Genomic DNA, 22611 nt, shown 5'->3' with positions numbered 1-22611 from the left:
GTACATTTTTAACAGAGTAAATAGTGTATATAGTGTTACATTTATACCATTTTTATGAAGTGTTACTATAATAAATTAAGTAACTATTTAGCAACTATTTGGCTTTAATCATTTGGCATCACACTCACAATATGTAAACCATGTATTTGGCAGTAACAGTAGAAATTATAATTCTTACAGTACAAATTTATAGACACATTCTGTTGTTTCATCCTAAGCGTGTGTATGCTGTACCTGGTTCTGTTTTCTTAATTTAACAAGCCTGAACACTGTTAATTCCTACATATATGTCCCATAATAAAAGATGGATTGATTTCTTGAAATGCTTATATAGATATATTGCAATAGTAGTCAAAGCACTGCTTCCAATTACAAATATTTTTAGTTTTCTTATTATTCAGAGGCAATTAACAAAAAGAAATTAAGCAAATGTATTATTACTCAGAATGTTTCACCTAAAGAACTTTTTATTTTATATTTACTTATTCATATCCCAACACTGTAATTTTTATAAATAAGTCAAGGCAGCAACATGCAAGTAGTCAGTGATTAACCACCACAATTGGGACAAGAACGTCTGTTACTGAAACAGTCATTACATGAGTTGTACCCAATTTTACAATCATTTTTGTCATTGTTAAGTATATCACAGTTACGTATATCCACCTTCTCCCACTGAATTTGTCGTACATTGTCTAAGAAAGTTGCACATAATGATCACATAATCTAAGGATGCTGCAGCCATTATAAATACATGCCAATTGACAAGTACCTGACTTTTCATAAGGTGACCCTAGGGATGCTGTGGTGGTTGTAAGCACAAGGACTGGTCATAATTTTTTTCAGTGCCATTGTAAATTAGAACAGTCATTAAACAAATGGGTTCTAAGTCAAGATTCTCTGTACCTAATACTGCTTCCTCCTATTTTCCCACAACGAGGCTGGGAGGTAGTTGGGCTGAGAGACTGACTAGCCAGTCACCTAACTAGCTTTCATGCCCAAGACAGGAATAGAATTCACTGTCTCCTGGTTTCTAGCCTGGTGCCTTATCCACTAAATCAAGCTTCTTCTGCTAGTCCAAGAACTTAGGGCCTTACCTCATACATGCTATATTTGTTCATTTGCCAGAGAACACCAAGATTGGCAAATTCGCCAATGGCGCCCTGTGCTCTTCACAGATGAAAGCAGGTTCACACTGAGCACATGTGACAGACGTAACAGGGTCTGGAGACGCCGTGGAGAACGTTCTGCTGCCTGCAACATCCTCCAGCATGACCGGTTTGGCAATGGGTCAGTAATGGTGTGGGGTAGCATTTTTTTAGAGGGCCGCACAGCCCTCCATGTGCTCGCCAGAGGTAGCCTGACTGCCTTTAGGTACCGAGATGAGATCCTCAGACTCCTTGTGAGACCATATGCTAGTGCGGTTGGCCCTGGGTTCCTCCTAATGCAAGCCAATGCTAGACCTCATGTGGCTGGAGTGTGTCAGCAGTTCCTGCAAGACAAAGGTATTGATGCTATGGACTGGCCTGCCCATTCCCCAGACCTGAATCCAATTGAGCACACCTGGGACATCATGTCTTGCTCCATCCACCAATGCCACGTTGCACCACAGACTGTCCAGGAGTTGGGGGGATGCTTTAGTCCAGGTGTGGGAGGAGATTCCCTCAGGAGACCATCCACCACCTCATCAGGAGCATGCCCAGGCATTGTAGGGAGGTCATACAGGCACATGGAGGCCACACACACTACTGAGCCTCATTTGAGGACATTACATCAAAGTTGGATCAGCCTGTGGTGTTTTTTTCCACTTTAATTTTGAGTGTAACTCCAAATCCAGACCTCCATGGGTTGCTAAATTTGATTACCATTAATTTTTGTGTGATTTTGTTGTCAGCACATTCAACTTTGTAATGAACAAAGTATTTAATAAGAATATTTCATTCATTCACATCTAGGATGTCTTTTTTCTGTGTTCCCTTTATTTTTTTGAGCAGTATATTTTATATCTAGCACTGTTATACTGACTTAGTGAGAAAAACTGTTGTCAAAAGCAAAACATCAGAATGCTAGATGTGATGGGTATGTTAACAGAGATAATCTAGTTGAGATCTCACTGGACAGCATTCTGAGCTTGTTTTCCAAAGCCATGTTAGGCAACTGTGGCTAAAAACCTATCATTCTATATCCTATATGTCATGATAGAATATAGGGATATCATTCTATATAGGATATATCTATATCCTATATCGAATGATATCCCTATATTCTATCATGACGTATAGAATACTGTGCTATTTATAGACTAAGGTGAAATGAATGACTGGGCTAAGAAAAGCTGAGAGAATTAGAGAGGGTAGGGAGATGTTTCCTTTTGGTTTTGGATATATTTCCAATCCAGAATAGGAAAGCTCTGGTGCTAGAACAGGTGTGGGTGATGAGCAGCCCTGCAGAGTTGAACGTGGTAGTAACATCCTTCAAGTGTAAAGGGATGGGGAAAAAATTGCAATCACAGCTCTAGCCCCTTCATATGTATGGAAACAGTAAGGGTGTACTTTTCACACACTTCTCCATTTTTAAAAAAAATACATGATATAGTGTAATACATGGGTGTCAAACTTGTGGAGTCACATTGCCATATTGCGATGTTTGACTCTTTCCTGGAGCTGGGATGGGCATGGCCTGCACCTGGTGCATCCGGCCCGCAGGCCGCTTGTTTGACACCCCTGGTGTAATATATCCTGTGTTGGTGGTGTTCATCTGAGGTTGTATTTACCCAGTTTTAAGAACTGCTAAGCACCAGATAATTTTTATGTCCTCATATATGCCATGGAACTCAAATAAGCTTTCTTTTTCACATGACTGTATGTGTTAAATTATTGCAATACAGAATTATTGAGCAAATTATTAGAAAAATGCCTCTGCTAGTACTGTGAAGATTGCTTATGAAATATTTAATAGTATTGACCTACTAGTATGCAGGCATCTGGTTGCTGAAGGTACTCCTAAACCATTTATAATATTCAGTGTTGAATGTTATCTACACCTAGATATACATTACATACACAAAATTTTCCTACCCTATTCCAACTAGTTCCCATTAAACCCATATAGTCCTATGTTTTTGAAAAATTTATCCTGTTATATTTCAGTAAGCATTTTTTCTCTAAATATGTTTATATGCTCAGGTTTATCATAGTAATAATTACACTGTATTTGGCAAACATTTACAAACTCTATTTCTGAATTTTAATCAAGTTATGGCAAGAACACTTTGTTCATAGTCAGTTAAAAGTGAATTTTTGAATGTATGCAAAACAAAAAGAGGGAAAAAAGTACAGCAAATACCAGTTGTATTGAAAACAGCAATGCAATTCTATGCATGCCCACTTAGAAATTGTAAAGGTAGTCCTCGACTTACTACTACAATGGAGCCCAACATTTCTGTTAATTTTGCTCCATTTAATGACCTTTCTTGCTACAGTTGTTAAGTGAATCACTATAAATGTTACAGCAGTGACACGGTTGTTAAGTGAATCTAGCATCCCCATTAATTTTGCATTATAACATAATAAACCTTAATAAGAGTTGACGCTACAAAATTTAAAGGCAGGCCATTGTAGAAAGAAAAGTCCATAACCAGTGCATATTATCATTTTTCGTGTCTATAATTTAAAATAATATGACAAATTATGCTTTTTCCTCAATTTTTTGAAGTAGATATTCCATTTGTAAATTTAGATTTGGTTGTCCTTTTCTAGTCCTTTTACTTAATATTTTGTATGTTTCCATTTTCTTCTGTTTATAAAGCTTTTGAGCTTTCTCTCTTTCTTCTCTTCTTTTTTGGGCTGCCTGAAATAAAAAACAAACAAACTAGAATCATTAAGATGTACTTATTTCATTCCTTCAGCTATTTCATACTATGCATGCTACATCAATCTTAGCAACTATATACTGTATATAACAAAAAAACAGCATCTATCAGCATATATTCTGAATTCTCATTTTACTCATGACAGAGCATGCAAGTGTTGACATACCGTATTTTTCAGAGTATAAGATGCTACCTGTGGAACGATCTACCCGTAGAGATCCGGACCCTTCCCACTCTCTCGGGACTTCCGAAAAGCCACTAAAACCTGGCTATTCCGGCAGGCCTGGGGCAGTTGACTTCATGAACAAGGTCCAGCCCCACCTAGACAGAATGTATGGTGTGTTGTTTTTAAATTTGTTTCTCTTTTTTATTTTTAACTTTTTAACTTTTATCTTGTTTCTGTAAGCCGCCCGGAGTCCTACGGGATTGGGTGGCATATAAATTTATTAAATTACTAATTACTAATTACAAAGTATAAGATGCATCTAGCTTTTGGGAAGAAAAACAAGAAAATTTTTTTTGCCTCTGTCTCCAGCAATTTTCCTCCTTGCAGCAAACAGCAAATAGCCCATTTCAGTTTCAGCACAAATAGCTGATTGTCGGGCCTCCCAACGATCAGCTGTTTCAGGGTGCAGGGATTGCCATAGCCTATTGCCGCCTCCATGCGCCCCATTTTCGCCCTCCGCATCCCGTTTTTAGCCCTTGCATGCCCCGTTTTTGACCTCCGTGCGCCACATTTTGCACCCATTCCGGGCAGTGGGGATCGGAATGAGTGGAAAATAGGACATGCGGGGGCTGAAAACGGGGCGCGCAAAGGCCAAAAATGCACTGCACGGAGGCAGCAATAGGCAATTGCAATCCCTGCAGCCTGAAACAGCTGATGGTCGGGAGGCCGATCCAACCGACAATCATCTGTTTGTGCTAACCAGGCTGTGCAGAAGCTGAAACGGAAACAGGCTGTTCACGGATTGCTGCAAGGAGGAAAATTGTGGGAGGAAGAGGCCAAAGAGTGGGGGCCAGCGGGTGGGCGGGGCTACATTTGGTGTATAAGATGCACTCAAACTTTCACCCTTTTATAGGGGGGAAATGTGTCTTATACTCCGAAAACTACGGTAAGTTTTAACAACTTATGAAACATAAACATATGCTTTTAAGACTATATAAAAAATACTCAAGGGAGATCAGCAAACCAAGATATATAGCCCTAAAACCAATGACTTTATTTAAAAGTTACATACTTCTTTTTTCTCATTTCGTTCAGTCTTTATTTTTTCATAATCCGCTTTTGCTTTCTGGTTTGAAGTTTTTGCTTTAAATTTTCTCTGAATCACATTGCTCCTGTGTTAAACAAAAATACTGGCAATTAAAATATGCCTTTGGTTAAGTAGAACTATATTCTCTTTGATTCAATGACTGAAAACTTGTAGAACAGATGAATGGCAAAGATTCTTAGATTATTATTTGCTTCAACCCAGTACCTTGTTTAGTCATTGTAACTTTTTTGGGGAATGGCAGTAGAAATAATTTTATCATTAGCCTCTGGGGAAGAAATGGTGAAGTAAAAATGGCTTGCTAAAAGCAGAGCTAATGATGAAGAGCCGCAAATAGACGGGTTCTTTATAATACCTCTTGGGAGCTTGCTCACAAGTACTCTAGGCAATTGCTTCTTGCAAGGAGACCAAAGTCTATAGCAGGTTTCCATGGAGAAGAGGGAATCTTGCTCAAACCACAGTTGATACCTTTTAAAAGATCAATGGATTTATGTACTTCTTTTTCTAATCATTTTTACAAATTGTTAACTGCTTTTCAACTATTAGGAACTTTGGGATCAGCAAATCTGGGTGAATTTCCTTCAAGAATTAGCAACAGAAGTTTTAAATATAAGTTAATGACTTTTTTTGAATAAGCAGCACAGAAATGGTTATAACTATCATTTTGGAAAGTTACAAATAGACTATAAGGATCCAGATAAACTTGAAATAAGATTTTGGAATTACTTATACAAATCCTCTCTGTGGAAAATATTTGTTTTAAATTCTTTAAAAACAACATAATAGAATGAAATTTCAAACGTTATACTCTAGAAGGATTTCTTACAAAGAACACTTACAAATTCAGAATGAAAAAGATTGCTAGGAAATATAAACTTGAATTATTTGATCAAGATTAAAATAGCTGTTGTTCTCTCTGCCAACCCTTAATAAACTTTTGCTGAAATCAGAACTGAATGACAATGCTTTAAAGATTTGTTTATAGGTAAGAGATGGTATATTTGAAAATAAAATCATTTTATAATAAGATTTATTTTATTTTAAGAAGTGATGAGTAACTAAAATTGTTTATACTTGTTGCGATGAAGTCATTACTTTATATATTTTTCTTTAGTATATTCTTATTTTTCTTTCTTTTCTATTTCTATTGATTTTTATTGTTGCAATTGTAATTTTTAATAACATTACTATAAATAAACCATTTTACTACTAAGAACACTAGCATTCTTACTTTGAAGTTACAGTCTCCTTCTCTTCAAGTACTACTGGTTTATGTTTAGGTTTCTGCTGTTTCCGAAGCATTTCCTCTTCAGCTAAATAAAGATGTTTCAGATGTTCTGGATAATCTTCAGTATACCCAACATTCTTCTGAGGATTCACATGTCTTTCCTTTTTAAGTAACTTTTTGTAGGCACGTTGAATCTTTTGTTTTCTCCAAATGGCAAAGCCTTGACCTAAAAGTATAGGACATCCATATTAATTACTTTTTAATGAATGTATTTCTTTCATAACATGTACTTACCAATCTGATATTTAATACTGAAATTCTGTTACTATACCAGTCTGTATCTGATAGTGATTAATTGGTTAGTGTACACCTTGAGATGGGACAAGATTCAAGGATACATATTGCTATACATCTTTATCTGTTTCATCTGTAAATTCAATGTCAGCAAACAATTAGAACTTTAGCTAAGTCAGCAGTCCCCAACTTTCTGGCTCTGCAGACTGGCAGCGGGGGAAGGGGCAGGAAGAAGGGGATGGTTTTGCCTGCCACTTGCGTAAATATAGCTTTGTGTACTGGTTGCGGATCAGGGGTTGGGGACTCCTGGCAAAGTTATATATAAAAACTGTTGAGTCATATGAAGTAAAGCTCATATAAAATTTAACATATGATAACCAAATCATATTTGTCCCTTTTCAAATAGGATATAACTGTCTTCCTCTATAGCTGTTCTTTCCCTCATTAATTTCCTCATCAGTAAAGTGATTTTTTTAATGTAATGGGGATTCTTTGCATGCACATACACACACATTCACTCAAAATTATCTATTTTATATAACCTTGTGGTTCTTGCTCTTTATTGGGATCAAGACATCACCGAATCACTGTCACCTGCTCACTGTAATAGGCTAGTCTTGTATTAATAAAATGATCTCCCAAGTATTGACATTACTTTTTTGCCACAAGAGTAAAAATACAGAAATGATATATCCTCTCCCAGGTTAGGCGTCCTTAATTTCACAGTCTGGCCTGTTTCTGCTTCCCTTTGAGACCAAGTCAAGATCGGCTACCTTTGTTACCTAGCGTGGCGTCACGGAAAAAAGTAAAAGAGGAAGAGACCATACTGGAGAGAAACCTTAACATCTTTTCCCCTTTGTCTCGTCCAACGCGGCGAGCTTCTTACCCTCCTGGAGGCTTCCCCTAAATTGATGAGTGTCCCAACGCCGGGGCTGCTTCCGACTCAGACCAGCCGGAGCCTTTTCTTTTCCTCCTTTTCTATTGGAGCTCGGTGAGTCTCTATTCTTCCCAACTGGCGCCATCATGCAATCTATTCGGTTTTGTCGCACGTTGCCTATGTCATCAATAGGCGTCACCGTCTTCTTTTCAGCAGCAGGACAATCCGATTGGGAACAATGTAGAAATAGCTTTGCTCGGCACTTGATTCACTTTGCCTGGAACGAAAAGTGGGAGGGGGGAGATGCGAAACCCAGCTCCATCGATGCTGAGCTATCGGTACTCCTTTCCCAGCGTTTTCTCTTCGATGATTGGCTCGCGGTTTCTGTGCCGGGCTCACCATGTCGAGGTGTCGTCGGGATCACTCGCCGGCCGCCTCCCGAGAGAATTACCCTTTGCCTCCGGAGCCTTCCGCGGAGACCGTAACCGAGCGGCTACGGGCAGTCGCAGAGTTCCTCCGGTGGGGACTTCCGTTGTGCCAGTCCCACACGGTGGAGTTCTACACCCGGGGGCTCTGGGAGAAGTTCGTAGCTCTTCCTCCCGAGACGGTGCTGGGCGCGCTGAGCGGAGACAGGTTGCAGCATCTCCTGGAAGAGCCGACTCCGCAGCGCCCCCTGGAGGAAGTCGCCGGTAAGAGCCACCATCTGGAAAGCCGCCGGCGCTGCTTTGAGCTCTTCGAGTAAGACTGCGCTCTCAGGGAGCGCGCTGTGCAGGGACGAGGTAGAGTCAGAACGTGAAGAGACGAGCGTCGCCTCGTTCCTTCTCGGTTTCTTTCCCTCCGCTCTTCTCCGTCCAGCCTCTTGCCAACTATTTGCCGCCGCCTTCATCGTTTCTTTCTTCACCGCCTGGAGTCAGGATGTGCTCGCTTGGTCTACGAAGATTTGATGAAAATGTTACTGCGGTAACAACGTTCATCCTTTAGTGCAGTGTTTTTTCAACTGTGGCAACTATAAAAGGCGGACCAGAATTTGCCCAGGTTCAAAAAGATTGCTTTGGGGAACTCAGGAGGTTCCCTGGGCCAGGAGTCTCCTATCTTGGCAACTTTAAGTCTTGTGGACTTCAATTCCCAGAATTCCGAGCGGCAAAGCTGGCTGAGGAATTCTGGGAGTTGAAGTCCACAAGTCTTAAAGTTGCCAAGGTTGGAGACCCCTGCCATGGGCAATCCCTCTTTTTCTCTCTCTCTCTCCTCTCATCCTCTCCCTCCCTCTTTCTCCACCTTTAGATCTGCTTAGTTTCAGTATCCCCTCAGTACTAATTCATACACTTCCTTTTCCTCAATCCAGCGTGCAATACAAGCTATCCACATAGTACATTTAATAGAGAGTGATGATGTATTTAAAATGACGCTTTCTGAGGCAGACCTCTGGGCACTGTTGGAGGGAATCTTTGGCCGAGTCGCTTGTTGTCAGTCCTACCCATCATTCCCATAGGAATCAGCTTTATGTGTCCTGCCTTGAGATGTAAAAAAATAAAAGAAATACATAATACACATAAATAAAAGCTAACACTTTATGATACTGCCTCTGCTTTATTTAGTATATTAGTATTGTTTGCAATTCAGGAACTGATCTTCGGCTCTTCCAAGCTTCTGGAAAGTATTTTGGGTTTTAAATATTACTGAGATAGTTTGAATTCTCTGAATGGAATTGATAATTGTATCTAATTGATTTATGTTAATCCTTGAAATCAACACTTTTTCTCTTTTTACAGCTGAAAAATAAAACATTTCTACATCATTAAGAGATCATTATCAATTCGGTTTTACTCTAGAAGGTGTTATAAAAATTAGGTTTTTGCTGTGTGTTGAATCCAAAAGGAAAAATATGTTTGGTTTAATTATAGAATCAGAACAGATGCTTTAGATTAGCCTATTTCAGGTACCTTGATTGAAAAGTTTTGCTTTGAGATGCCCTGTTTCATCCGGTTTCCTGTTCTTTCCACACAGATAACTCTGGATTTTACAACATTTTTTGTAAAAATACTCAGAGGCTGATTAATGTCCAGGCTTTTGTACTAGCTGCTAAATACTATTCCATGCCACATCTTGGAGTATGCACCTCATTAGAGCAGATACTCAAAGCAATGGACAGAAAACAGCAACCAAGTAAGTTAATGTTATATTGTTTTTGATATCTGCAAAACATTTTCCTTAAAATTCATTTATTAGGAGCCATGGTGGCACAGTGGTTAGAATGCAGTTTTGCAGGCTGATTCTGCCAATTGCCAGCAATTCAATTCTCACTGGGTCAAGGTTGACTCAGCCTTCCATCCTTCTGAGGTCGGTAAAATGAGGACAGAGATTGTTCGGAGCAATATGTTGACTGTCCCAAATCAAATCCCACCTTAGCCATGAAAGTGAGCTGAGTGACTTTGAGCCAGTCACTCTTTCTCAGCCCAATTCACTTCACAGGGTTGTTGTGGGGAAAATAGGAGGAGGAAGGAGTATTAAGTATATTTGCCACCTTGAGTTATTTGTAAAAAGACAGACAGACAGAATAAGAGCTGTTTCTGAATCACATGGATTTCCAGCTTGGGGTTTCCATGTAAAGTAGTTTTAATGCCTGATTAAAGAAACAGTTTTCCTTATTTTGGAAAGAATTTCCTTTTCCCAAAAATATTCAGTATTCCCTGAATATTCTTGCTCTAAGCAAATACAGAAATATTTTGCATATACTTCAAATGGGAGGGAACAATCTCAGTACCTGAATCATTCTGCCTCCTTTCCCTCTGTTTTCTTCCTGTCCCTCCAATGACCTTCTCTTACATAGAACAAAAGGAGCATTATGGTATTTATATGACTTGACATCTGTTTGATTGTTCTAATATATAAAGGCAAATCAAGCGATGATATGTAATTTTATCTCTGAACTGGCTCACAAATAGAGTTTAAACATGACATGATCTTTGGAAACTTTTGTCAGAAAGTCAAACTCAGAAACCCTTGCATAGCAAATATATTGTGATATTGGTTCAGAGCATTTTCACTTACCAGTATTTATTGGGCATAGCCATAGTTTGTAAATAAGATGACAATATTTTAGTGATACATGTTTCCCCAAACTCTTAAGCTAAATGTGTATTTCTTTTTGATCAGAGGTAGAAATGAAAACAGATAATTTTATGAATGATAAGAAATCACATGAAGTAAAACTGATGTCAGATTTAGTAGATGGCATTGCAAAATATTATGGCTTAAACCAGGTAAGCATTTTTTATTACTTTATCCCTTTGGGGTTGAATTCCTTCCAAAGGCTTGGATGTGCTAGAGGAGATACTATTGCCTGTTGAGGAAGATGATAATATCAAATTAGACTTTGTTCTAGGTTTGCTTTTCTCCATTTAAAAAGCCCAATTAAAGAGTCAGAAGCTAGAAATGGGATATATTTGTATTAAATGTGAATTGAATTTAAATTAAACTAAAGAAAATTATATTTAGCTTAATTTTCTGTGGTTATGAAGGAAGTTAAGATAAAGAGTAAGTATAAGTGTGTTTGTAGGTATATGTTGTCCTAATTTAATAACCAGAGTTGGAGCCAGGAACTTGGTCATTCAGCAGCGTGGTTGCCAATTGAAACCATGTCTGTATGGATGACCTTGCTTCACTTTTCTTTGCGTTACAGACCTGCAAAGGTTATAAATGTAAAGATTGATATCAAAGTATCTTTTTCATTCCTTGTCATAACTGAATGATCACAGAATGATTTGTTTTAGTTTTACTAATTACTGTTTTTGTTTTAATAAACTGGGAAGGGCAGCTTCATATTAGTTTTTTTTAGTCCTTCTTATAAGAAAATGCCAAATGTAAACAGAGTTTTGATCTGTAAAATGAAGTACACTGTTTATGGGAATAGTAATCTCAAGGGTGCTTTCTAAAAGTTTCCAATTCAGCAAAAGGATTTATACTATCCTTAGCTTTATCTTTCTACTCAAACTGTACAATGGTATATGAAATGTACAATGTTGTTTCGATGATAAAAGTTAATAGCACTACTCTGGTTTTCTGGTTTCTGTGAAAGATGACTGCAATCATCTTTAGTACAATTGGGTAGGTCTAAAATGCACCATAACCCAATCATCTGATGAGGAAAAACCATGATAAAAATAATGTTTCATTCTTCTTATGCATATGCCCTGCTGAACATATTCCATAGCATTTCAAATCACATTTAAGAACATCAGCAGAGACCCAGTTAAAATAGGCTTCAAATACAATGGAGAATATTTAGGATGTAAGAAAGATTTGTTAAATTAAAACCATCTTTACCAAGTGGCAAAAAAACCCTCCCTAGAATAAGATCCACTGGGGCTTTACTAGTAAAGTATTTCTCACTACAGGTGGTCCTCGACTTACAACAGCTCGTTGGGTCACTGTTCGAAGTTACAATGGCACTGAAATAAACGACTTATGGCCATTTTTCACATTTACGACCATTTCAGCATGTCCATGGTTACATGATCAAAATTCAGACACTTGGCAGCTGACTCATATTTATGACAGTTGCATTGTCCCAGAGTCATGAGATCTCCTTTTGTGACTTTCTGATGAGCAAAGTCAATGGGGAAGCAAGATTCACTTAACAACCTTATTACCAATTTAACAACCACAATGAGTTGCTTAACAAATATGGCAAGAAAAGTTGTAAAATAGGGCAAAATTCACTTAACAAATGTCTTACTTAGCAACATAAATTTTGGGCTCAATTGTGGTTGTAAGTCGAGAACTCCCTGTATTGTGCATGCAGTGGTAGTTCTGAATGTTTAAAGGAGATGGAGAATAATTTGTCTTTCTACAACCAAAGATGCATATCAGAGCCCAAATATTAGATGGACCAGAGACTTGATTGTTAAGAAAGCATGTATGGGTTGACATTGTCCTTGGTTGGTTCTGCCTAGCAGCCAAGCAGTTAAAATCAAGCAATGACTGATAATTAGTTGTGTGCACAAACATGGCAAGAAATCAGAAGAAAAGTCCGTGAATAATTCCTGTGGTAAAGGAAATTAGAATATTTTGAGCACATGATGCGACACTCAGAAAAATATGACATACTTCACATAAGCCTCCAGGGAAAGATTGAAGGCAAATGGGGTCCAGGCAGAAGAAAATCACCAGGGCTTCAAAATCTAAGGGACTGATTTGGACAAAACTCAGCAGCACTTTTTTGTGTGGCTGTTGATAAAAATAGGGTCGCTAACATGATCGCCAACATCCGATGACGGATATGGCACATAACAAGAAGAAAGGAAATGCCTCTAGACCTAGGCTTAATAATGTGCAGTCATAGCAGGCTAAGAAGCATAAAGCTCATTTTAATATACAAGATATATAGAAAGAAGGGAGAATACATTTGGCTTGAGTGAATCCAATCATATCCAGAGATTATTTATATAGCCTGGAATTGGGGTAGAACAAGCCGCATGTCAATCTGATGCACATCAGTTTGCTCCATTTTAAAGGTCAGCTCATGATAGGCCATGGAAATGTTGAGGATGTTAGTCATCTCATATTTCACAAATTGTCAGCTCTGATATGTTTCTCATCTACATCCCAGTCATGCCTAGTATGTTGGAATTTGTAAAAATGCTTTATTAACAGGCTTCTTGTTGACCAATCCACAGATTTTTTTAATAATAAAAGCAAATATACATGTCCCAGGATAATATTGCAAGATTCAATCTGGGTCGATCAAGATTCTTCAGTTAAAATTTTTTAAAACACAAGCTTTAATAATAAAAATGAAACAAGAAATAGTCTGCAATAAAATTTTATGTTTATTTTTTTTTTTGCTCTGAAATTGATCAATACTTTAATCATTTTTAAGAGCTGAATGTAGCAAAAATATACAAAATCACCGTTGGTACCTACATCATAAAATTTATTTTGTCTGTTGGAGATAATAGTATTTTGGGGGGATTTTATGCCTATTTTAACAAGAAAGTACTTGTTAAAAGGCATATGAGGTTTCTCTATTTTCTCAGCCCTTTGTTTCTAAAATAAAACTTCAGTAGTGCTACCAGATTTGGACCACAAAACTAGACTTTTAAAAAATCCAAAATTTGCCCAGGAGATCACAAACTCAGTATATTCCATCCACATGTTCAACAGAAAATTGTCTTTACTAATTTGCAAAACTTTAAAAGAGAAGGGCCCAATTTGACCTTAGGAACAAGCTGTAACAGAGGGCTGGGACAGCGATCAAGGCCAGTTTTAAACTCTTATCTCTCTAGCTGCACATTGGGACTGGATTTTGACTATGCTTTTTTTGGAGGGGGGGCTCGTGTACAGAATGGGCAGATTCCATTTGGAGGAGATGATCCTGCAGATAAAAATTCAAATGATAAAATACTTAACCAGCACTTTGATATGTACCCAGAAATTTATTTCTGGCCAGTGTGGTGTCCACAATACAGATGATAATCTGTCTGAAACAGCTCTTAATTACTGAATTAGCTTTTGCATTCTCCATTAATTTTAATTTTTGAATATCTTGCTGAAGCAGTTCAACATAAAATGCATTACAGCAATCCAAACATGAGATGAAAAGAGCATCCAATGATAGTCACCAAAAAGTGGGGAAAGATATTCCTAGTCACACTTTTCGCTTGCTGTTCAAGAAGGAACTCTTTGAGTTCAGAAGAACCTTTAGGTTACAAACATACTTTTTCAGGGGAAGAGAGATCCCATCTAAAGGAAGAGAAAGATGGTTTTGTGAAAAAAAATCAGTTCATCTTGTTTGGATTATTTTATTTTTTATTTCATCCAGTCACTCATAGCCTCATAGGTCAGGTAGTGGAAAAATTCAACCGAGTGTCATCTTCCTGCTGATGGTTACCTATCCCTAACTGATGGATGATCTCTTCCTATGGTTTTATATAGATATTAAAATCATGGAATAAAAACTCATCTGTTAGAGTGACCAGAAGCTCAGTCTCCTTGCCTCCCACCCCTAGTATTATAAGCATCGATGCAACAAGAAATGGAACTACTATAACATAAGTACCTTTAACATCCAATATCTGTGATCAGTCCAGAAGGATACCTCTATTCATCTAGTCATGTTGCAGGTCTTCCACAAAAATGATCAACAGAGTTTTTGATCCATGCCCACATATGAAGCCTAATTTGGCTTCCATTTCCATTTCTCGCCATTGACTATCATTTCCCATGGTCAGATAAACAAGATTCTGTAGTTTATGTTGTTGGCTTGTTTCCATAAAATGCAAAAATGGATCAAAAATATGAATGCAGGGGGCTAATTTATAGTTTATTAATATAAAGTCTTATCATCCAAACATTGCCATCTGTTAAAAATAATTGTACTTTTTTTCTTATAATTTTCATGGTAAATTTACGCTAAGTTTTAGAAGGGGTATCTGCTACTTAAAAAAAAATTCTTATTATTTACATTCTAGGTAATTGACCTGGGTTCTGGAAAAGGTTACCTGAGCTCTTTCTTGTCATTGCAATATGATCTAAAGGTTTATGGAATTGATTCTTCAAATACAAACACCCATGGAGCTAATGAAAGAAACAGGAAATTAAAAAAACACTGGACAGCCTATCAAAGACATGCAGAAGCAAATGTCAGAGATCAGACATTGAAAGAAGCCAAGAAAAGTGCAGAACAAGATAAGGAGAAATATAACGCAAAGACCAGTGAAACTTGGTTAAAAACTAATAAAAGTCTTCAGAGCCAAGTCCAAGTGGCTGTTTCAGATGCTCTTGGTACTGAATCAGCTGAAATTAGCCCAGATCCTAATATAGGGATTACTAAAAATCAGTATGAACTCAAGCCTGAGGTTCGGGTGCAACTCATTGAGAACAATATACCAGAAAATGCATTTCTAGATATTCTGCCTACCGATGCGGTAGAAGTAAATTGTTCATCCAGAAATAATTGCAGAGAGCTCTGTGAAGAAGAGAAAGAACAAAGGAAGGCGGCTTCTTTGAAAGCCAAAGCCAGCCGGTCAAAAGAGGCCAACATTTATTCTCCGTTGACATCGTTTATAACTGCAGAAACAGAGCTACGTGATATTGTTGGAGATCTGGAGGTTATTTATTCTTATTTCAACTTTTTAATCTGATTTCGGAGTCTGAATTGAAAAATATTGAATTAAAACTGCTTTTCTGTGAGAGGTTAGAGTAGATATAAAATAACATGTATTTACAGGAATACAAATGTGGCATGGTTATGTATAACATTACAATTACATTATTATATTATATGATATGCTATATGTGTTATAACAATTGGGCACTTGAGGCAATTTGAAGTTATGACAGAATTCCCAAAATGTACTTACAACCAGTTCTGATGCTGGCACTCCCTCCCCATCCTTGCAGTCACATAATTGCATTTTGGGCACTTGGTAACCAGCTCGGTTACAATATTCCAAGTTCATGAGATATGATTTACATTTTTTGCCAGAAAGTTTTGTTGGAAATATGTTCATACAAACTTTAATTATTTCATATTAATAATAACTGTAGCCCCATATACACAATGCATACACAATTAAATCCTGTATAGATTATTCTAATTTAATTATGTATGAAATAGGGAGAGGGAGACAATAGGAAGAGGTAACACTTGAATGCAATTCAATTTATCATGACAAAAAAATTGCAAATTAAGATATGTAATCAAACAGTGAATGTATCAAACACATTTTCCTACTGCTATGTTTGCAAAAATTGTGTATAGCAAATCCCTTGCTTCAGATTCTTGTGTTTTAAACATATTGTGAAGTCAACTTAGCAGTATTTGGAAAAATAGGTACAAAATCAAAAAATACATTACCACCTACCATGTTTCCCTGAAAATAAGACAGGGTCTTATTTTCTTTTGACCCCCGAAATAAGCGCTTAGTCTTATTTTTGGAGAGTTCTTATTATTTTTGAGGTGCAGGAAGTAGCAAGCATGGTCACCTCATGGCTGCTGCTGTGTTGCAATATTTTTGAGGAGGGCTTATTTTCGGGGGAGGGCTTATTATGGCACATGCACTTAAAAGCCCAATCGGTCTTATTATCCTGATAGGTCTTATTTTCAGGGAAACAGGGTAATTAATAGAACTCAACAGACTATAGCTAGTTTCTCTCTGCCAGCTAAAACTTTCTATCATCAGGAGAACTTTTTGTTCTATCACATTCTTCCATGCTATATGCAAATCTAATAGTTTTAGATTATCAAGTTTTAGTTTGTAAAACATGCATTTAAGATGGAGTGAAACTCTATATAAAAAGTAATGCAGGTATCTTCATTTAGCAATTACAACTGGGACTGGTATGTCTGTTGTTAAATGAAAGTTGCTAAATTGTAAATGTGACTGTGTTTGTACTTTCCTTTTTCTCACCCCTTGGCCTTTTAGAACACTCACTCCAGCAAGGAAGGAAATTATTGTTTATATTTGCATTCATTGGAGAAAAAGGGAATTCAAAAGAGTCAGACACACAAATGGGAAATACATATCAAAAGCTTTGTGGGTCTGGAAGCTATAAGTTTGTTATGCAAAAAGCCTGGTGTATACCCCCTTGTGTGCCTGCTTATTCTCTTGTAATCCCTTCCTCTTCAATCTCTGCTCTACAAGTTGTAGGGAGGAGGGAAACAGGTCAGGAACAGGAGAAATGACTCCCCTCTCCACTTTTTAAAGCAATCCCTCTGTTCAGTATAGGGGGGGGGGGAGAATGATTTCTATAGTCAGACTTGCCTAATTCAGATTTCTTCCAAACTCTGCTGTTATCCTGTCAATAGACCATCTTCCCATTACTATGTTAGAGGATTGCCAAGGACTTTTAATTTTCCATTATTTTACACCCCCGGATGAAAGAGAAATTAATAGTAATATAACTTGCCTTAAGCTCATGGAACTAGAATTTTTCTAGATTTCATAATTTTCCTGTCTCAGTCCAAGATTGTTATGATGTATACAATGATAATTATTAACATATGTGTTCATCTAACCCTCATAGCCTGGTTTGAATTGTGTTTTGTTTCCTAGGACTGTGTACTTGTGGGTCTGCATACCTGTGGTGATCTTGCTCCAAGCACATTGAGACTGTTTAATGTTGTACCTGAAATCAAGGCAGTTTGCAGTGTGGGATGTTGCTACCATTTGCTTTCAGAGGAACATGAAATGCATGAAGGTAAGTCTTTTTAAGGGCATATGGAATTAATAAATGCTTGTCATTTTTCCTGTCATTGAATCATTTTTGCTGTTTTTATGCTTTGTGGAGAAGTCACTTCTGAATGCCCTGTGGTTTTCCTGTTTGGGATTCTTTTTTCAGTTTTGTAATGGTTGTATTAATGCAAAACACTTTATGTAGCTATGGAGACATCTGTTTTTACTTACACCTCAGTAAAAAAATGTGTTTGTTCATTATTATTTCAATTCCATCCTCTTAAAGAATGAATGCCCTTGGCAATATACAGAGAACAACCTCAGGATAATACATATGGTAACATATACATATGGTAACTTATGCATATATGTCTCTGGAAACGTTGCTGCTTACAAAATTTCCTTTATATAACAATTCAACTTCAGAATGTGACATTTTAAAGTTAGTGGTAGAATATTATAGTTGCAAATATCTCATCCAGACTAGTTTAAAACATGAGCAGTTGGTCAACATAGATGTAAAGGCATGTACAGAGGTTTACAAGGTTCAGAGATAATGTGTGTGTGTGTGTGTGTGTATTACAGAAAGTACAGAAAAATTTGGGAATATGTATACATTTTGGAATACATTTTTTCATGTTTTTCTATGGTGTAAAATACGAAAAGTTCAAAATGTCCACATTTTTTAGTTGAAAGGATCTGCAACAGACACCTCTTTCTTTGATCTAGAGAATGTTACAAACAGCTGAGAACAGGTAGCCCAACAAACAAACTGGCTATATACCATGGTGGGTTTTATAGATGACAATCTACACCTTAATTCCACCCAAAAGACAATGGAAAGCAATAAAGGAGTATTTGAAATGAGGGGTCCTCAGTGCTCTCTGAACTTGGTTGTTTTGTTACAAACATTTCATTACCCAAACTAGGTAATGTCATGAATGCTAATCACCAAGGACACCTCACAATGAGAATAGTGCAGCTCATAGAGCACAGGTGTAATATGAGCACATTGAGGCATCTGCCCTACTACTACTGCATTCTGGACAAGCTGCAGCTACCAAGTAATCTTCGGGACAGCCCATGTAGAGGGCATATTCTAGTAATTTCACTTTATAAGAAATATACAGTATTTTAATGAAGGATTTTCCGTCTTTGAGGTAAAACTACAACACCTGTTTTCATATTTAAAACCTATATTTATATTTGTGTATTTCTGAAAGAGTTTGTACATGTGTTAAATAGAGATTAGTACAGGCTAAACAGAATTTTTATTATTGCTTCTTAAAGATAATAGCCTAGACTCACAAGTGTGAATTAAATTTAGCTTACTATGTCACACGATGCAATCCAGTTTTTTTCTACAATGTTTACATGCTGTACCCTGCTGTGATTTAAAAGCAATTTCTCCTTCACTGATTTCTTCCATCAAAATAGCTATTAAATATCTATCCATCAAATCCATGTTGGAGGCTTGTGTGCAAAATAACCCATGAAGGACAGTCTAGGTTGTTTCCTGTTTGGCCATAATTTTTATGTCAGTTTGTATTTTACTTTACTATGATTTGTGTAATAAATTACAACTGGCTGGGTATTTACACATTGTTATAGTGTATAGCAGTGGTTCCCAAAGTGGGCAGTACCATCCCCTGGGGGGCGGTGGGGTGACTTAGGGGGGTGCTAAGAGGCAAAGGGGGCAGCGGGGGGGGGCGTTAAGAGGGTGAGGGAAAAAAAAGATTGTGTATTATGTTGGCTGCAGAGGGCGTCGCCCCTACATTGGTAGCTTCCCCTTAGCTAATTCTCAGGTGGAAAGGAGAAACTTGCCGAGTGGAAGATGGACTGTTTAAAGCCCATCGGCGCAGGCAGAAGGACGAAATTACCTAAACAAACCTGGAAATAACTGCGGGTTTCCCTTTAAGCAACATCACCACCCTCCCCTCCAATCACCTCCCAGGAGAGGGGTTCGCACTGCTTCAATCACCCGCCCCCCAACACCACTTAACCGACCAGCTTGGCTTGTGAAAAGGTTTTTTTTAAACAGTCAGTGGGCGGGAAATTGTGCACGGTGTTGTTAGGGGGGGGAAAACCCCCACCAATCGAATTCTATTTGAACTTGCAAGAGAGCTCTTTGCCACTGGTTTAAAAAACGGTCACAGATTTCGTGCCATCCTTTTCCTTTGCATGGAGACGCTGCTGGGTAAAAGTAACTGGAGGGAGGGGGTGATGAGCGGAAGTGCGGTCTCTCCCTTTTGGTGGTGTGGATTTTGGTTAGGGAGGTTTGGATTACCAGCAGGTGGGAGCTCGCATTGCAATCTTCCGTTTCTAACCTTGGAAATATGGGTGTTGTTAAACTCATGGGAGCTTTCTTTGATATAGGTATAGTATACTATATGTATATACTACTATAGTATAGGTCAGGAGTCCCCAAACTTGGCAACTTTAAAACTTGTGGACTTCAACTCCCACAATTCTCCAGCCAGCATAGCTGGGAGTTGAAGTCCATAGCTGTCTGGAGAATTCTGGGAGTTGAAGTCCACAAGTCTTAAAGTTGCCAAGTTTGAAGACCTCTGGTATAGGTTCTCCTGCTTGAACAGGGGGCTGGACCAGAAGACCTCCAAGGTTCCTTCCGGCTCATTTATTCTAAAGCTTATAAAAGCTTCACTCAATGCTGGTTGCGGGTGGATTTTCTTTTAGGATATGTGTTTAGTTTTTGAAATATCCCCATTCCCATCCTCTCTCCTTGCGGAATTACTGGTTTTGACTAGTTGGTTCGGTGAGCAGAAGTTTAGCCATTGAAACTACGTAAGCATTTAAAGGCAGAATGTCTGTGTCGTGCAAAATAATTGGTAATCTGAAGGAGATAAGATTATATTGTATGCCTTTGTGTGGATTTATGTGTGCACACATAAATTTTGCAGCAGGGTTACAATGACCAGAGCACCTCTTGGTTAGCACAGCCAATAATATTAAGGCAAGTAGAGCAATTATCTGTCCATGGTTGCTTTAAAAAATGACACCAGAGTTTCTTGCCATTTTTGGATGGAAACTGGATAAAAACAGTAATACAAATCTTAAAATTGAGATTTTTTTTAAAAAAAAAGAAAAATAGATTGTACCTTAGTTTTGCTTAGATGTGTGATGTGAGTCAACTGTTTTTGATATTTAGACCACCAAATCTTAAAGACTATGCAGCTGGTTTGGAAGGGGTTAGTAGCAAAGCTAGTGTTGATATTGTGGAAATTAATGAAACTAAAAATTACAATGATGTTATTGCAGGGATGTGACTATCCAGCTAAAGTTGTTTCTCTGACATTCTAAGACTTAGATGTCTGAGTGATATCAGGATCTTTTTTTGATGGAAATTCCAGATTGGGTGATAAATCCATTTTCAGATACTAAGGAAGATGGGATAGTGGAGGAACAACTCATAGAGCTGCAAAATGACATTGAGCTGAAGCCAAAGTTTAAGAAATCCTACCAAGAGTTTTGGTTACAGAAATAAATTTCTGATTGCTATCCTGCACTATGGACAGTGGTTACGAAGCTCCTTGTTGCATTTCCAACATCATATTTGGTGGAACGTGGCTTCAGTGTGGTCATCCAACGTCTCTCCAAGCAAAGAAATCAACTCCAGATTACTTAACGTGGTGATTTAAGACTCCTGCTAAGTGACTTAAAACCAGACATTGGGAAACCGATATCCCTTCATCAAGCCCATCCATTACATTAAGAATTTACTGAACAGTGAAGTAGTTACTAAATTTTACTGAGTTTACTAAGTTACTAGTTACTAAGGTTCTTGATAAATGACTATCAGACTTTGAAAACCTGGTATCACTGGATCATGTTCAACAATTTTGTTGAATTAATATTAACTAAAAAGGTTTTTAAATTGGATTTTGAATAAATATACAATTAATTGTTACAGTTTTGAATTTTACTGTTACTATCTTCCTTTCATCGTGCAAACCGCCCAGTCACATGACCCCCCAGCCACGCCCACCAAGCCACGCCCACAGAGCCGGTAGTAAAAAATTGAATTCCACCACTGGGTGGGGGGCACTGAGGATCAGTTTGTAGCACCAAGGGGGCGGTGGACTGAAAAAGTTTGGGAACCACTGGTGTATAGTGTGTATTTGTGTATAACACAAATGGCTGTCTTTATGCAACATTGAAATAGAAAGAAATCATTATTAGTGATCCCAACCTGTGAGGTGAACAAGGATTTTTGCCACAGTGTATGATATATGTACCTTACTAGGCTGAAGTAAAGCAACAAGAAGAAATATTTCACATGTTCAAGTTAAGTTACGTATCCCTTCCTGTTTGCTAGCATAAGTATGGTGATAAAAAGAAAATAGATATTCTTTTTATTAATTTAATTTACCATTATTTTGAATAATGTGCTGAATTTAAAAATAATTCTCTACCCGAAGGATTTAATTCAGTAAAAAAATAGATAGATACCATGTTTCTCCAAAAATAAGACCCTGTCTTGTATTTTTTTGCCACCAAAGAAGGCACCAGGTCTTATTTTCAAAGGGGGATGTTGTCCCCTAACTCACCTCACTCGCGTGCTTCGCCCTTGGCCTCTTTTTTGCTATCAGAGGCCTTCAAGAACTACTTCTGCAAGGCTAGCAAGGCTGAAAGTCTCTTCCAATAACCGAGCTCCGGATCGATCCAGAGCTCTGATATTGGCTACAGAGGCCTTCAGGAAAGCCTTGCTGGCTGCAGAAAAAGAAATGGGCCGAGGTGTGTGAGGCCTGGCTAAAATGATCCGAAGGTAAGTAGTAGGACAGCTCCACTCCCCCATACCCACCCTAGCTTAATTTTTACCCGTGCACCCCGGAGTGGGTGGGGTCTTAGTTAGGGCTTATTTTGGGGGATAGGGCTTA

General features: G+C 37.9%; 2 protein-coding genes across 5 annotated transcripts in view; one reads left to right on the top strand and one right to left on the bottom strand.

Moving 5' to 3' along the window:
- Positions 1-3223: 3223 nt before the first annotated feature.
- On the bottom strand, positions 3224-7818 carry CCDC59 (coiled-coil domain containing 59). Of its 2 annotated transcripts, none has more exons than XM_032221258.1 (4): positions 7551-7818; positions 6374-6596; positions 5110-5209; positions 3224-3849 (listed from the first exon to the last, which is right to left on the bottom strand). In XM_032221258.1, the coding sequence occupies exons 1-4, from the start codon at positions 7687-7689 to the stop codon at positions 3688-3690; spliced, it is 624 nt and encodes a 207-aa protein (XP_032077149.1). In that variant the 5' UTR covers positions 7690-7818; the 3' UTR covers positions 3224-3687. The 2 variants fall into 2 exon arrangements, with proteins under 2 accessions (XP_032077149.1, XP_032077148.1); XM_032221257.1 differs by lacking the exon at positions 3224-3849 and adding an exon at positions 5498-5610 and having other exon boundaries at positions 5117-5209.
- A 13-nt stretch (positions 7819-7831) lies between these two features.
- The window catches only part of METTL25 (methyltransferase like 25), a 31265-nt gene continuing 16485 nt past the window's right edge, over positions 7832-22611 (top strand). For 2 of the 3 annotated variants that reach the window (XR_004255736.1, XM_032221256.1), the window contains exons 1-5: positions 7832-8230; positions 9546-9704; positions 10695-10801; positions 15011-15649; positions 17597-17741. Coding sequence is in view for 2 of the 3 variants with exons in the window: in XM_032221256.1 (XP_032077147.1) it covers positions 7942-8230; positions 9546-9704; positions 10695-10801; positions 15011-15649; positions 17597-17741 (1339 nt within the window). In the remaining variant the exon portion in view is untranslated. The remainder of the gene's footprint in view (positions 8231-9545; positions 9705-10694; positions 10802-15010; positions 15650-17596; positions 17742-22611) is intronic. The other variant, XM_032221255.1, reaches the window with a different exon arrangement.

Source organism: Thamnophis elegans, chromosome 7, assembly GCF_009769535.1.
Source record: "Thamnophis elegans isolate rThaEle1 chromosome 7, rThaEle1.pri, whole genome shotgun sequence".
Lineage (NCBI taxonomy): Eukaryota > Metazoa > Chordata > Lepidosauria > Squamata > Colubridae > Thamnophis > Thamnophis elegans.
Note: the sequence above shows the minus strand (reverse complement) of the source record. Positions and strands in the feature narration are given on the sequence as shown.

What these genes read in the sequence shown, in the direction of transcription:
- CCDC59 (XM_032221258.1), bottom strand. Translation starts at nt 7,689, where the DNA reads ATGATGGCGCCAGTTGGGAAGAATAGAGACTCACCGAGCTCCAATAGA. An exon ending in TAGGGGAAGCCTCCAGGAGG is followed by an intron (nt 6,597 to 7,550) that starts GTAAGAAGCTCG and finishes CTATACTTTTAG; the next exon opens with GTCAAGGCTTTGCCATTTGG. An exon ending in AAGGAGACTGTAACTTCAAA is followed by an intron (nt 5,210 to 6,373) that starts GTAAGAATGCTA and finishes TGTTTAACACAG; the next exon opens with GAGCAATGTGATTCAGAGAA.